Genomic DNA, 16,672 nt, shown 5'->3' on the forward strand with positions numbered 1-16,672 from the left:
TAATCCAACACTCCAGTCGCCTTGTTGCCATGGAAACTCAGCCGCGTCTTCTTGCCTGCCGGAGTTCGTTTTCCACTTTCGTCCACTTGTAAACCATGGATTCATTCATCTTGAATTCTCTTGAAGAAGGTGACCACGTGACTCTCGACTTTTCAGTGTGCGCTAGGGGGTCAACACCCGCTACTTCTCTGGGTAGGAGACCCCACAGAGTATCCAGCAGTAATCGAATAGTTCCATCGCTGAAGATGCTTTGAGTCGAGATGCTTTACCAATTTGGACCCTCCTCCTTTTTCCGGGCTTGGGACCGGCAAAGGTGCTTGTTAAGAGACCCTTTAGGCGGAGTTACTTTTTTTTTTTTTTAGCACATTTACCCCTCAGAGTATCCAGCAGTGCTCAACTGGTTCCATCACTGAAGATGCTTTGAGTCCAGATGCTGTGGCTCCACCGCCAGGCTACTGATAATCCATCAAAATGTCTCAGGAATTCTCCACACATCTGGAAACCTCCACACATCTGGAAACATCCACACATCTGGAAACATCCACACATCTGGAATCATCCACACATCTGGAAGCATCCACACATCTGGAATCCTCCATTCACTTTTATTCTTTGAATGTTTGAAGACTTTCTTCTTAACTTTCCCAATTTGGACCCTCCTCCTTTTTCCGGGCTTGGGACCGGCAAAAGTGCTTGTTAAGAGACACTTTAGGCGGAGTTACTTTTTTTTTTTTTTTTAATGAAATGTTTTATATGTTTTTTTGTTTTGGGGGAAACCAGAGCACCAGGAGAAAACCCCAAGCATGAACACATGCTTCCTTTTTATAATCGAACATTTTAACATCTGACCTTAGTTTTATCATCAATTCTCTTCCTTTGAGTCTTATTTATTAATCTTTTAATTTTACTTTTTTTTTGGCAATGGGGGAAACCAGAGCGCCTGGAGAAAACCCGTGTTCAATTTTTTTATATCAAATCAAATCAAACTTTATTTAGAACAAAGCGTTTCTCATGCTTTCTGAAACTTGAAGCGCTTTAACATTTAAGACAAAAACACACAATATTACAAAATTACAATGAAAACCCAACCCCCCTTCCCACTCCCCTACATTAGTTAACACATATGACCTTCCTTTGAGTCTTATTTATTAATCTTTTAATTTGACTTTTTTTTGGGTAATCGGGGAAACCAGAGCGCCTGGAGAAAACCCGTGCTTCTTTGTGCTTATTTTCTGATTTTTTTTATAACAAATCAAATCAAACTTTATTTAGAACAAAGCGTTTCTCATGCTTTCTGCAACTTGAAGCGCTTTAACATTTAAAACAAAAACACACAATATTACATTACAATGAAAACCCAACCCCCTTCCCACTCCCCTCCAGTAGTTAACATATATGACCTATGACCCCACACATAATGAATACCAACTAAAGTAACTTCTGAAAGTAACTTCAGGCTCCGCTGTAAGGAAACAGTATTTGGGAATCTGTTCATTCCAGGAGCATTGCCACAGTGCCCCCCCCACCCCACCCCCCCACACACACACACACAAACACACACCGGGACAGCATAAGGGGTCCATTTCACAGCTTTGAAGCTGCAAAGTTAAGCACCAGCCGCCCCAGCAGGGGCAACAACTGGTACAAGTCCTGGTAGAAAAAATCCTCAGAAGAAACACTGCAACCCCAGTGTTCAACCAGAGCATCAGCACCTCTGTGCTGTTAAGAGGACAAAATCCTGTCCTCACCACACTTTTGCTGTCAAAAAGAACGTTCATTTTTCTGAACTGTTCAGCCTCTTGAAGGTTAAAGTCTTTCTCTCCTCTAGAGGCTTTTTCCTGCCTTTATTTCCTGCTTTCATTCCTCCTTTTCTTCCTGTTTCCTCTTTGACCAAACCCTTTTCCCTCTGGCAGCGTTCCTTTTCCTCCTTAACTTCAGCCTTTCTTTCTGCTCTGCCCTTCTTTTCTCCAAAGACGCCTCTCCATTTGGCTTTGAGGGAGGAGCTTTTGGGAGGCGTCTCGTTTGCCGGCGTGTTCATCTTCTCAATAGAGGCCACGTCCTCCAGATGGACTGTCTTCAGGATCTCCATCTCTAGTCTTTTGGCTCGGAGATCCTCCGATTGTCTCATGGTCTGGACGACTTCTTCTGCCGTGACAGTCCTCTTGTGCTGCAGCTGCATCACATCTGCAGCTAAGCCCTCAATCTCCTTTTGGAGCTTCTTCCTCTCTTCCTGGACGGCGTTCCTCAGCTCCAGAGTTTCCTGAAATGTGACCTTCAGGGCTTTTTGGTCTTCACTCAGAGCTTTTCTTTCCAAGCAGCAGTTCTTCCTCTCCACCTGGAAAGCCTCTTTGAAGACCTGCATCTCGGTCTTTGCTCGTGTGTAGGCCTTCTTCCTCTCCTTGGTGCTCATGTGGTAGTTCACTGCTTGGACTTCATCCTCATCATCCTCGTTCTTCTTTAGTTTCTTAGTTTTCCTCAGAGATCTTTTCTTGAAGAAAAAGGAGAAGAGACTGCGTCTGTCCTGCTTTGTCTCTTTGGTGTCCACATCAAAGTTTCTTTTCTTTTCCTGCTGATTTTCTGCTTTCTTTTGGAATAGAAATGGAAAAAGACCATATTTGTCCTGATTTGGTGTCTTTTTCTTCCACAGAGCCCCTTTCTTCCTCTCCAGAGCTGCTTCCATCTTCTCCACAGAGACTTCTTCTAGCAGATGTTCCGTTCTTTTCATCTCTAGTTCTTCACTTATGATGATCAGGGTCTCTGCTTCTCTCATCATCCTTTGACGCTTTTCCTCAACGTTTCTCTGTTTGTCCTGCAGAACTAGAAGCTGTGTGTCCAATGAGAGCGTTTTCTCCTCTAAGTTCTGCGTCTCCTCCTGAACCTCCTTCAGTAACTCTGCATTTTCCTGCTTGGCGGCCTGTAAGGTGACCCTTTCTTCACTCAGAGCCCTTCTTTCAGCACAGAGGTTCTGTCTTTCCAGCCGTAAGGCCTTTTTCTCCTTTTTCAGAGCTGCTCTCATCTTCTGGGTGGAGGATTTGTCGCGGAGATACGCCTTTCTCATCAAGGACATCTCTTTCTTCTCCAGTTGGAAGTTTTCAATGTCTTTCCTCAGTCTGTCCAGTTCCTCTGCTTTTTCTATCCTCATTCTTTGCACTTTTTGAATTTCTTGGTCCAGAGATTTTCCCTCTTTCTCCAGAATCTCTCTCTTTTCCTTCACCGACTTCTTCAGCTCCTTCTTTTTTTCCTTCTCTTTGTTCTCAGTCTTCACCTTGATCCGGAGCAGCAAGTCCTTCATATAGTTGCTTTTCTTGGCCTTTGGTTGTGGTTCCTGACCCTCAGCACACAGACTTTGGTTCTTTTTGAGGGAAAAGCAAAAGCTTTTGCATGGTTTCTGGTCTGGGGGGGGGGAAGTCGCCAAACTCTCCTCCTCTTTTGGATCCTCAGCCAGCCATGACTTGCTTTCCTCTTCAAAAGCGTCTTTTTCCTGCAGGAAAGCTTTGATCGTTTCCCGTACGGCGGACATTTCTTCCATCAAGCCTGTGAGAAGAGTTTCCGGGTTGTAACTTTGCAGCGTTTGACCCGGTTCCTCTTCAGGGGCGGGGGCCTGGCTGGCCCTCTGTTCTGAGTTGGTTGGTGGCTTGGAAGACATGTTTTCCAGCTCAGATGCAAGCTTGGCCATCAGGTTTAAAAAAGGTGTTTCCCATGTGTTTTCCATCGTAGAGAATTGGTTCAGATACAGATGTGTTGCAGAAACGTCTGGTATCCGTGTGTAGAGAATGTGTATCCGTGTGTAGAGAATGTTTTCTCACAATCAGAACTACACTAGAACTCAGCCTTATATTAGAATGATTTTGATGATGATGTGTGACATCAGCCTGCATCATTTGATGTCATGTGATGTCATATGACATCACATGACATCAAATGAAGTCATATGTCCGACTGATGTCATGTCACATCAGTCATGTGACATCAGTCTGCATCAGTCACTTTTCACACATGAACATCCGATGTTTACATGTTATATCGTGTATACGGCACACATGGGTCATTCAAATTACATAATTGTTGCACAAACTTTGGGCCAGATTTGCTTTCAGGTCGGTTTGCGTGTTCTTTGCCTATTTTTTCGTACTTCTTCACTGGTTTTAACGTGAAAATTTTACGTAAAAACCAACGTTTCTCACCTTTTCTACGTATGACCAGTTTTCATCTGTGTAATGTGCGACAAATGTACGCAGTGACTGTGAGACACGACCTTCAGATTTGATGCTGTGAACTTTTAGACTGATCTGACTCACAGATGGATTGAAAGTTTTCTGTTACAGTTTTAGGCGACGTTGACACGAATGCGATCCATGCAGCCAGTTTCAATGTTAACTCAATTTTAGATGCGTTCAGAGGTGCAGTTTGAGCGGCGGACGCAGCGGGTTTGGAAGGTCGCTGCACGATGTTTCCACAGGTCAAATATTTGAACGCCTCGTCAATTGTTCAGGGACTCAGTGTTCAGCAGGTGGATCCAAACCCAACATTCAAGATTCAAGATTCAAAGGGTTTATTGTCATATGCACAGTAAGAAACGGGTTACCCTGCACATTGAAATTCTTTCTTTGCTGTCTGCTCCGAATGCCAAAAAGTATAGAGGAAACTGAAAAAAATTCACACACAACATACACACAAAAACACAGATGTCGAGTGGCAAATTCTAAAAGTGCAAATGTGCAAAAAGTGATAATAACAGTAGCGAACGATGAGGATGTGCAAGGGTGTTCAAGGTGCAGTTTGCTGTCCCTGACTCCTGTCAGCTGTTAAGGAGTCTGATGGCAGAGGGGAAGAAAAAGTTTCTGAGTCTGGTGGTCCTGCACTTCACACTCCTGTACCTCCGTCCTGAGGGGAGGAGAGTGAACAGACCTTGTTGCGGGTGGGTGGGGTCCTTGACGATGGAGGCAGCTCTCCTACAGACCCTGCGTTTGTAGATGCTCTGCAGCCAGGGAAGAGGAGTCCTGGTGATCTTGGACGCAGTCTTCACCACTCTCTGCAGGCGTTTGCGGTCCGCAGCGGTAGAGCTGCCGTATCACACAATGATGCAGCTGGTCAGGATGGACTCAACCATGCAGCTGTAGAAGTTGCTGAGGATCTTTGGGGACATGCCGAACCTCCTCAGCCTCCTCAGAAATTACAGCCGCTGATGAGCTTTCTTCACCAGCTGTGATGTGTTTAGTGTCCAGGTGAGGTCCTGGCTGAGGTGGACCCCCAGATATCTGAAGCGGCTCACTCTCTCCACTTCCAGACCCTGGATAAGAAGCTGCTGATGAGGGTTCCTCCTCTCCTTCCTCATGTCCACTATCATCTCCTTTGTCTTGTCTGTGTTGAGGGTGAGGTTGTTGTCCTCACACCATGTCACCAGACAGGCCCTTCCCTCCTGTAGGTCCACCAGTGATGCGTCCTATCACAGCGGTGTCGTCAGCGAACTCCAGGATGATGTTGTCCTTATGAGAGGCCACACAGTCGTGGGTGAACAGGGTGTAGAGGATGGGGCTGAGAACACAGCCCTGGGGTGTGCCAATGTTAGAGATGATGCTGGCTGAAGTCCTGTTCCCTATTGTGACAGACTGAGGCCTGCCAGTCAGAAAGTCCAGGAGCCAGTCACAGATGATGGGGTGTATTCCAAGGGAGAACAGTTTGTGGGTGAGTTTGTGGGGAACGACCGTGTTGAATGCAGAACTGTAGTCAATAAAGATCATCCTGATGTAGGAGTCTTTATTCTCCAGGTGTGAGAGGGAGGTGTGCAGTGCTGCAGCGATGGCATCTGAGGTGGACCTGTTGGGCCGGTATGCGTACTGCAGGAGGTCTAGCGTGTCTGGGATGCTGCTCTGAATGTGGGTCAGCATCACTCTCTCAAAGCAATTCATAATGATTGGAGTGAGTGCTACTGGCCTGTAGTCATTCAGGCAGGTGGGAGGGCTCTTCTTGGGGAGGGGAACAATGGTTGTGGTCTTGAAGCAGGGGGGGACGGTTCCCTGGCTGAGGGACAGGTTGAATATGGAGGTGAGAACGTCTGTCAGCTCGTTAGCACATGCTCTGAGGGCTCGTCCAGGAGGTTGTCCGGTCCTGTCGCCTTGCGGGTGTTGATCCTCCTCAGGGCTTTGTTTACCTGGGCTGATGAGACGACTGGTGGGGGTGAGGGGGGTGTACTGGTCCAAGAGTGTATTGGTTCCTCCGTGTGGGGGGTGGACGTCTCAAAGCGGGTGTAGAATGCATTGAGCTCGTCGGGCAGGCTGTCTGCAGCACTGATGGTGCTGCTTCTGTAGTCCGTGATGTGCTGCAGGCCCCCCCACATGCGGCCAGAGTCAGCAGTGGAATAGAAGCCATCCAACTTCTCTGTACTGTCTTTTCGCTGCATTCCATGAAGGAGAATCTGATCTTTCCCCTCCTGAACTTTATGATCGATTTATTATTTGCATGGAGACGATAAAACTAATTATAATTAAAAATAATAATAATTATTGGACAGCAGTGAGTTTTACGTCCAAAGATGGGTGGAGTCCAGATTAAAGTCCTCTGGATCTATTTCTGCTGAACTTTCTCTAAAGACGGTGAACGCAAAATAATGAATCTGCTCTCAGAATGACTGTAACTCTTTGGTTATTTATGCCATTAATAGAATTCCAACAGATTTGGACATGAAGAAAAGTGGCTTTGTTTGAAAAACAGCAAAAAGCTGCAGAGAAAATTGGCAAATGAGCTGCTTTTCTGGAACTGTTATTCATGTGAAATCTTTATGACTTTGTGTAAAGTCCCCTGAAGTGTTGCATATGTATGTGTATATATATATATATATGTTTATATATGCCAGATTTAGCTGCAATGACATTAAATGCTTGAATGGTTGAAGAGATTCAGAGATGATGCGTTGATGCTCTGATGATGAAGACGGGTATCGAACCCGTTCAGCTCGGCTCTCATCATTGATTTGATTCTGAATGTTTCTCCTCAGGGATCCATTATTCTGTTCTACTCGGCTCGGATTACTTCACTGAGAGGAAATCTGGAAAAGGTTTGGACATTTACACAACTTCAGTGGAAGTCTGACCCCCTCCCTTAAATCTGCCCCCCCCATCCCAGCATTCTTCTCTTCTCATCTTTTTCAGAATCTAGATTCAAATAAACATTTCTTTGATGTTCATTCATTTAAAGTTTCCATCTTTCCACCAGTAGAAATCTCTGGTTCTCATGTGTTCTTGCTCTGACTGAGCGCCCTTTGCTCGCTCTTCTCCTTCCCGCCCCCCGCTTGGCGCTGTGGCGTGTCTTCCAGGCGCGAGCTCGCTATGAGGAGAGCATCAGCAGCCAGCAGGAGTGGAAGCAGATCCACCACATCTGCTACTGGGAGCTGATGTGGAACCACTCCTTCCAGCAGGAGTGGCAGCAGGCGTACCGCTACGCCGACCTGCTCTGCCGGGAGAGCCGCTGGTCCAAGGTCAGTTCCTCCGCCCAGTCAGTGGTCACCATTGACCCAGAATTAACAGAATCCAACGGACGCCGGCGGTGTAATGACCTCCACTCTGCAGGCCATCTACGTGTACCAGAAGGCCGCCATCCTGAGCATGATGTCGGCGGAGGAGGTGGAGAGGACTGGCGAGGATCTCAGGGCGCTCTTCAGGTCCGTTTGCCTCCAAGACTCCTTTAACTCCACAGTCCCAGACCTGATTTTGGTCTCAGACCAGTTTAATGCCAGACGGCGTTTTCAGGGACCGGCCGACGCTGGCGTTCCGCTTTCCCTTAACCTGTAAGGGAAACGTTAAGGGACATTCTGGTTTTCAAATGATCCTACATGAAATCCAGTGTAAAAGTAGAAATGTATTCAATTCTTGATTTTACTTTGATTAAATGGGTTTCTTAGGTTAATTAGGTGAAATGACTGGATTTGTCATAGAATAGCAGTTTAGCAGTGAGACGGTTTCATTCAGGTTCAGATGATCCTTCAGGACAAAAAGATTCATCTGTTGGTTTTAGATAAGGTTTAATGCAGATTTCCTTTATTTTGAAGGCCAAGGCTCTTCTTTGGTTTCCTGTCTGACTCTTTTCTGCCTAAAAAAATGTTTTCAGAAAAATTAACGTTACTAGTTTTGGGGTTTTAATTAACCGATCAGAGCAGCCAATTTAAGAGAGTAGAAAATATATCTAAACAGATGACTGAGGAGCAGGTTTAGACCTGCATCCAGAGAGAAACTCATCCGGAGGTTTCAGAAAATGAATCAGAAACCAAACAGGTCATACATTTTATTCTCTGTGGCCCGGTACCAAGTGACCCACAGAGTGGTACTGGATTGTGCCCGGCGGCTGGAACCACAGAACCACACCTGAAACGTTTCAGAAGAAGACCCGCTCTGAGATCCAGGTGTGTTTACAGACAGGTGGAGGGGCTGAAACAGCGTCTGGCCGGGAAGTCCATCCCCATGGAGAAGTTTGCCGTGAGGAAGTCCAGGCGCTACAAAGCCTCCAACCCCGTCCCCCTGGTCGTCCCCGCGCTGGTAAATGCAGCATCAGAGGTTCTCCGGTGAAACCGGCTTTGAGTGATTCCTAAATGCTGTTTTGGGGGGGTTCTGCAGGAGATGATGTACGTCTGGAACGGCTTCACCATTGTTGGGAAGAGGGCCGACCTCACAGAATCTCTGCTGGTGACCATAGAGAAGGTGGAGGAGCAGCTGCTGAAAGACCCCAGTGAGTCCAGCAACAGCAAAACGGTTCATCTCTAGACCGCTTCTGTTCAGACTAAAGCTGGTTTGACTCCGGTTTCATGTCAGCTAATGTCCTGACCTGTTAGCATAGGATGAACCTCACTAACACAGATTTTTTTTAAAGAAATCCTGGGATCCATGTTTGTGGAATTCATTCACTGTTGAGACGCCTTTGAGGTCAACGTTAGCATTAGCATTAGCATGCTACATCAGCTTCAGCTACAGCAAAAGAGGAACTTCGTGTGGCCCCCGTTTCCTACTGAACAGAATGACCTGGTTGTGTGTAAAAAGCAGAGATTCTGACGCTGAGCAGCTTCAAATGTACTAAATGTTTCTGGTTCCTGACCTTACATTTGTGTCCAGAACATCACGGTAACTGGTAGTACTGTACAGCATAGAAACGTCTGCCCGTCCTCAGATCCGTCCGAGTATCACCCTGATGACAGCTGCCTGGTCCAGATGCTGAAGGGGCTGTGCCTGAAATACCTGGGCAGGTTCCTGCAGGCTGAGCTGTGCTTCACTCAGGTGCTCTCCAGGTAAACCTGCCTACTCTCTCACCACGGCCGCCTTGACCGAGGAAAAGGCTCATCTTGAGTTGTGTGTTCCCTCGCAGTGAGAGTCGGATCCGATACGATCACTACTTGGTTCCCTTTACGCTCTACGAGTTGGGTCTGCTGCACAAACAGCAGGGAGACTTCATCAAAGCCACTACATACATCGAGAAAGCCAAGTAAGTTCTGCCCGTCCAGGTTCCTGCAGCACCTTCACGGACTGAATCCAACTGCAGCTCAATGTACCAAAGTAACATTTTAATTCAGCCAGTGAGGGTTTGGTTATTCAGCAGAACTCTTCATTTGTTCACAGTAGGATCAACCCTTTAACGCCAAAGGTTTAGCAACAGTGTGGATGTTCTTTGAATTTACCTCATCGACTGTTTATGCAAATATTGTAACTTCAAAGGATTCTGAAGTAGACAAAAGCAGCTTTGCTCAGATATGCAACACTTTACTAATGTAAATGTACTAATGTAAAGTGTAGCATATCTGCACCTGACATCCGTAAAGTGCAAATGTGCAGCACTTTTGTATGGTTGCTTACATTAGTAAAGTGTTGTGTATTGGAGCAATACATTAGTAAAGTGTTGTGTATTGGAGCTTTACGTTTGTAATATTTTGTGTATTTGCACTGTTCATCAGTTAAATGTTGCATATTGGCTTAAAGCTGCTTTTCTCAGCTCCAGGTTGTATTTGAATCATGTTGGTGACATACGTGGTTGAAGACTTAAGATCTCGGGCTGTGTCCTCTCACTAGTGACAGCTCTGCTGTTTGTGGGTTAAAGATATGACGGAATCAAACACGAGCCTGAATGAAAACCGTTTCAGAAGCAAAGATCTCCTCTAACATGACAGAAATCTGAGCCAGAAACCAAAAGTCAACTTCAGCGCCACCGTCTGCTGTGTCTCCGTTTGTTTTGAATAAATACTAATGACTTGAAAATACTAGAAATTAGGGATTGAACAGATCCCAAAACTGACAGTTCAGATCATGTCATGGTTTTAAAGTCAATCTTCAGATCAGAAAACAAAAAAGTATAAAAAAAAACCTAGATACAATCCATGGCACGTGTGCGCCGAGCCGTGACTAGTGATCCCTGCAGGTCCTGGATCATCCGTGGTCCGTTGACTCCTATAAAAAACTCAGAGGTGACGTAACTGACAGTTCATTTGACTGAAAATCAATAAACTGCTGTTGACCATTGCAGTCAGCTGATGATAATGTTATGGCTTTACATGATCGCTGGAGCAGAAAGGACATCTGACAGAGGTCAGGGTCAGAGGCGCTCCAGGTCACATGAGGTTCTGTCCTGTACAGTCTGGAACTCTCAAAGGTTTCACAAACTCAAAGTTACTTCATTTAAAGTCTTTTCTTTTTACCATTTTTGAGATTTTCTAAAAATTGTTTAATGGATGAAAACTTCATTTTCTCAAAAAACCAGTGTTTAGATATTCTGGTTTAAGGTTGGACTGAACATGTTTGAAGTTTGTTTTTCCAGGCTGACTTCCGGGTTGATCCAAACTCTGCTTTGGTCTTTTCCCATCAGGATGAACTACAAAGACTACTCCATGGAGTCCAGACTACACTTCCGGATCCACGCCGCCCTCAACAGCCTCAAAGGCTCGCCTGTCAGCACCCCATAACAATCTCAGCGTTGGATGAGGAGTTTTCAGGGTTTGAACTTCATCAGCAGGGATTTCTTTAGTGGCTGTAAACTCTACGTTAAACAGTTTGCCGTTTAGAAAACTGAGATTAAAAAAACTCACTTCTTGAAAAGACGCAAGCTTCCTGTTAGCATGGGCCGGCCTAGCGAGGCTTGCGGCGTGCTAGCTGCACACGTCATTCAGCGGTCACGAACATCGCTTGATCAGGAAGAAGGACGAGTTTTCCAGACGCTCTTTCACTATAAAAGCACAAAGAATTATCGACCATTCCCTTCCCAAACCCGCTAAAAGATCAAAAGGAAACTAAAGTGGAATTTCTGTTTAGTGTGAACCAAACCTAAAATCACAGCTTTCTGGTTGAAAAAGCTATTTTTAAGACTTCATGGCCTTAAGTAACGTTTAAGCTTCTGCTTCTCATCGACTCTTCTGCCTCTGAACTGCAGCGTCAGCCAGCTCACATCTTCAAAATGATACTTACTACTGTTCTGCCATCGCTTTCCAGCTGCTCCGCTTCCTCTGATTGGCTGTTATTGCATCGTTTTATCCATTCACTGAGTCACACATTCATCTTACTTCAGGTTTGTCTGGTTTACAGCTCAGACAAAACCTAAGTTAAGAAGTAAAAATGGCGTCTGCCCGGCTGTTTTTTACAGACTCTAGCGTTAGCATACCTGTACCACGCCAGCGTTAGCCGCTGTTATCTAGCATTTGCTTCGTTTTTGCTTCATACACATGTTTAGATCTGCTGCCATAGAATTTTCCAATGATGTGACAACCAGCGGATAAATCAGAGGAACGCAGACTTAGCATGTCACATGCACCACATGCAATCTATCACTACACCCCAAAAAACCCACTAGGAAAGGATTCAGACACAGTTTGAAGACACAGTTACACACTACAAGACACAGTTTATGACTCTATCAAAGACAAAAGCTCTGTTAGCGATGGCTCAGGACACGCTCGGTTTAGAACCACTGATTCAGGGTTGGCAAACAGAGAGTTGAGATTCAGAAATCGTAAATGACGAAAAAAAGTTGATTTTTGTCCGAACATTTGGGAAGGAGTCGGTAATTTTATTTTCAGGGACACGCAGGTTTTAACGCTTCCTATGCCTTTCGATTTTTCTTGTTGGTTCTTTCTTTGCTCGCGGTACGGCCTTCTCACCGAACGTGGCTTATAGGAACAGAGTGCAATCCCCTCATCCCTAACCCTAACCCCACAGACCGTCTGCACACGTGACGGAGACAACACACACTTTATGAGCAGCAATAGAAGCAGCTCTGCCGTGTTTCTGAGTCTTTCCCCTCCGTCTGTGTCCAACTGGAAGTTTGGGTTTTCCTGGAAATGGAAAGCAGCTTTTGATCTTAGTTCACCATCAAGTGCGTCAATTAATTAATATCATTATTGTATTTTTTTACCAAAGTATCTGCTTGATTTAAACGAATCATTAATCTGGAAAACCCAAACGCTGTTTTCTCATCTGGATCATCGCTTTTCCAAAGACCTAAGCCTTCTTCTGTTTTCTTCCATTGTTCCACAGTAAACAACTTTAGGCTTTTATTTTGAAATGAAGCACAAGTATCGTTATCTAAAAGTCCAAATGAAAATGTTTGTTTACTTTAACCGGATGAGTTTGTCAACAAAGAGCAGTGGAGTCAAGCTAGCCCCGTCTTTGCTTCCATTGGGAACATCCAGGAGAAAGACCAACGTTTCTGTTCTACTTGAAGATCTCAGGAGTCAAACGTTCTTCTACTTCATGAATGTATCCACCAAAAGACCAAACTGTTGCTGAATGACTTTTATGTTTCTGTGCCTGTAAACTTTGGATCTGTCTTGTTTGTTTGTCAGAAAACGTCAGCTTTGAACAACCGAAAGCTCTAAAAGCAAAGCAGATGGAGAAACCATCGTTTGCTCAAGGGTTGTGGCAATGAAAACCCAGCGACGGGCCGACAAAGCGCCCAATGACTGGTTTTAACTAGCACTGCTGGAGTAGAAATGAAAATAACGATTTCATGTCAGATGAAGGAATCAACAGCAGTTTTTATGGATGTATGCTAATGCTAGCTGCATTAGCGTAGCACTAAAGCACTGCCTATTTAGCATTAGCGGTACACACCAGTGTCAACAAAGTTAAAGAAATCTTAATTCTGCTTTTAATGTTTTTTATGTTCATGAATACTGTTAATGTTCAGATTAGCACAAAGGACGAACACTGCCTACTGCGCTAGCATTGTATTACTGGTTCATTCCCACGTTCGCTGACGTTAAGTTAGCATGCTACTGCTGGTGTTGTTTGTTTGTTGAACTAAAATAAACAGAAAAAAAAATTGCAGTTTTACAGTTTTTAACATCTACAACCGAGATAACCACGAACAATAAAGATCGCTTTCTTCTTCATCCGACTATCATACAATTGCTACGCTACATAGAGGAAATGCTAAATATTCTATATTAATATAAAACTGATTTTCTTGCATCAAGTTGCTTTGTTAAGATTGGCAATTATATCTTTATTGATAAGTACAAGTTAAAAGTGGGATGTATGGTGTACTTCATAGTTTATGGTCATGCATACGTCCCAACTAGAAGGAATAAAATGGTTCAAGAACCGGCGTGTCATGTTTCAGAGAATGATCCTGTCAGCGTGTTCAAAGTCTGGTTTTGGCAATAAACCTGTTTCTTTGTAACTTTTCTTTTTTGCCATTGGTTTGTTTTCAAGGTTAATTTGAAAAGAAATGTTAAAAATAATTTTCCGGTTCATCTGGAGTGACTTCACTACCTCAACCACCTTCAGTTTTTGTGCTTTTCTATTCTTTTCATCAGATTGGATTCTCCGACGGTTCTATTTGCTTTATTTCTGCCTCACATTAAAGTCTTTGTTTTGTTTTGGAATCCGTGTGTTGCAGCAAACACAGAACTGAGGTATTTTGCTGAAACAAAGCACATTTTGAGCACAAATGTCATTGAAATTCTTGGTGTGTTCATACAGGTTACAGAATAGTTTCAGTCAGGTTTGTTGTGACCGCTTGTGTTTGTGTTGTGTGTCTGTCTGTGTTTGTGCTTTGTGACTATGTTGTTGAATTTGGAAAATGAAAAAGAGATTTCTGCATGTTTCTGTTTTAACAACATGACTGAGTGCAAAGCGTCATGCTGATGTTGGTGAGAATTCGGTGCAATAAAAGTCAAACCTGAACTTCTTCCCTTTGGGTTTTATTCTGGTCTGTCGACAGCTCTGTGAGTCCAGAGGGAACTGTCAGTGTTCCGTACTCTGCACATTAAGACAGAATGGATTTTGTTCTGAAAAAGGTTTTCTTTGCTCTTCATGATGATTCAAGGCTATGTCACACACCCACTAAGTACATTTAGCACATTTACCCCACAGAGTATCCAGCAGTGCTCGACTGGTTCCATCACTGAAGATGCTTTGAGTCCAGATGCTGTGGCTCCACCTCCAGGCTCCTGATAATCCATCAAAATGTCTCTGGAAACCTCCACACATCTGGAATCATCCATTCACTTTTACTCTTTGAATGGTTTGAAGACTTTCTTCTTAACTTTACTTTGAAGAGTAATTAGAAACTGCCTTAAACTTTTATTACACTAATGGTTTAAACTTAATTCACTAAGCATGTATTGTCATCTCAAAATTATATTACATTTGAAGAAAGCATAGCCAAGCTATTGTTCTAACAGTTTATTCTCATCCTCCCTATTTTCTGTGCATGTGTGATCTGCTGAGCAGGCCTCAGAGTTATCTTCACTTTAGCCTTGGAGCTTCTCTCCAGCAGCAACCTGGGGGCGTGATTTTCACACAGGGTCTATCGGACGATCTTCTGAATATGCAAATGCAGGGTTTTTATACCAAGCCCATCTCTGAGCTTGTGGGTTCGGACTTTGAATGCACCATGTTCATGTGTCTGTCCCCTTCGTGTTTGTACGAAGTAAAACCTCCACAAGAGATAAGTAGCTGTCTCTGAGTCATAATTCATTTATTTCTGTGTGCAGGAAGCTGAAGGGGAACAAACCTAATTTACCTATTTCACAGTCCTGTTTAGAATCTCCAGTTTCCTCACATTTACCAATTTGGACCCTCCTCCTTTTTCCGGGCTTGGGACCGGCCAAAGTGCTTATTAAGAGACACTTTAGGCGGAGTTACTTTTTTTTTTTTTTAATTTTTATATGTTTTTTGTTTTGGGGGAAACCAGAGCACCAGGAGAAAACCCCAAGCATGAACACATGCTTCCTTTTTATAATCTAACATTTTATCATCTGACCTTAGTTTTATCATCTATTCTCTTCCTTTGAGTCTTATTTATTCTTTTAATTTTACTTTTTTTTTTAGTAATGGGGGAAACCAGAGCGCCTGGAGAAAACCCGTGTTTTTTTGTGTGCTTATTTTCTGAATTTTTTTTAAATATTAAATCAAACTTTATTTATAACACAGCGTTTGTCATGCTTTCTGCAACTTGAAGCGCTTTAACATTTAAAACAAAAAACACACAATATTACAACATTACAAAGAAAACCCAACCCCCCTTCCCACTCACCTCCATTAGTTAACACATATGACCTTCTTTGAGTCTTATTTATAAATCTTTTAATTTTACTTTTTTTTTGGTAATAGGGGAAACCAGAGCGCCTGGAGAAAACCCGTGTTTTTTTGTGCTTATTTTCTGATTTTTTTTTATAACAAATCAAATCAAACTTTATTTAGAACAAAGCGTTTCTCATGCTTTCTGCAACTTGAAGCGCTTTATCATTTAAAACAAAAGGACACAATATAACATTACAATGAAAACCCAACATATGACCTATGACCCCACACATAATGAATAGTAACTAAAGTAACTTCTGAAACAGGAACATTGCCACAGTGCCCCCCCCCCCCCCCCCCCACACACACACACACACACATACACCAGGACAGCGTAAGGGGTCCATTTCACAGCTTTGAAGCTGCAAAGTTAAGCACCAGCCGCCCCAGCAGGGGCAACAACTGGTACAAGTCCTGGTAGAAAAGATCCTCAGAAGAAACACTGCAACCCCAGTGTTCAACCAGAGCATCAGCACCTCTGTGCTGTTAAGAGGACAAAATCCTGTCCTCACCACACTTTTACTGTCAAAAAGAACTTTCATTTTTCTGAACTGTTCAGCCTCTTGAAGGTTAAAGTCTTTCTCTCCTCTAGAGGCTTTTTCCTGCCTTTATTTCCTGCTTTCATTCCTCCTTTTCTTCCTGTTTCCTCTTTGACCAAACCCTTTTCCCTCTGGCAGCGTTCCTTTTCCTCCTTAACTTCAGCCTTTCTTTCTGCTCTGCCCTTCTTTTCTCCAAAGACGCCTCTCCATTTGGCTTTGAGGGAGGAGCTTTTGGGAGGCGTCTCGTTTGCCGGCGTGTTCATCTTCTCAATAGAGGCCACGTCCTCCAGATGGACTGTCTTCAGGATCTCCATCTCTAGTCTTTTGGCTCGGAGATCCTCCGATTGTCTCATGGTCTGGACGACTTCTTCTGCCGTGACAGTCCTCTTGTGCTGCAGCTGCATCACATCTGCAGCTAAGCCCTCAATCTCCTTTTGGAGCTTCTTCCTCTCTTCCTGGACGGCGTTCCTCAGCTCCAGAGTTTCCTGAAATGTGACCTTCAGGGCTTTTTGGTCTTCACTCAGAGCTTTTCTTTCCAAGCAGCAGTTCTTCCTCTCCACCTGGAAAGCCTCTTTGAAGACC

At 44.0% G+C, this 16,672-nt stretch overlaps 1 protein-coding gene across 1 annotated transcript; it reads left to right on the forward strand.

Moving 5' to 3' along the window:
• Positions 1 to 6,335: 6,335 nt before the first annotated feature.
• Positions 6,336 to 14,150, forward strand: LOC111946337 (tetratricopeptide repeat protein 39B-like). Its single transcript, XM_023948975.1, has 9 exons — positions 6,336 to 6,346; positions 6,931 to 7,054; positions 7,313 to 7,474; positions 7,566 to 7,657; positions 8,408 to 8,528; positions 8,607 to 8,718; positions 9,154 to 9,271; positions 9,349 to 9,465; positions 10,837 to 14,150. Exons 1-9 carry the CDS (start codon positions 6,336 to 6,338, stop codon positions 10,931 to 10,933), a joined length of 954 nt encoding a protein of 317 aa, XP_023804743.1. The 3' UTR covers positions 10,934 to 14,150.
• The last annotated feature ends 2,522 nt before the right edge of the window (positions 14,151 to 16,672 follow it).

Source organism: Oryzias latipes, chromosome 18, assembly GCF_002234675.1.
Source record: "Oryzias latipes chromosome 18, ASM223467v1".
Taxonomy (NCBI): domain Eukaryota; kingdom Metazoa; phylum Chordata; class Actinopteri; order Beloniformes; family Adrianichthyidae; genus Oryzias; species Oryzias latipes.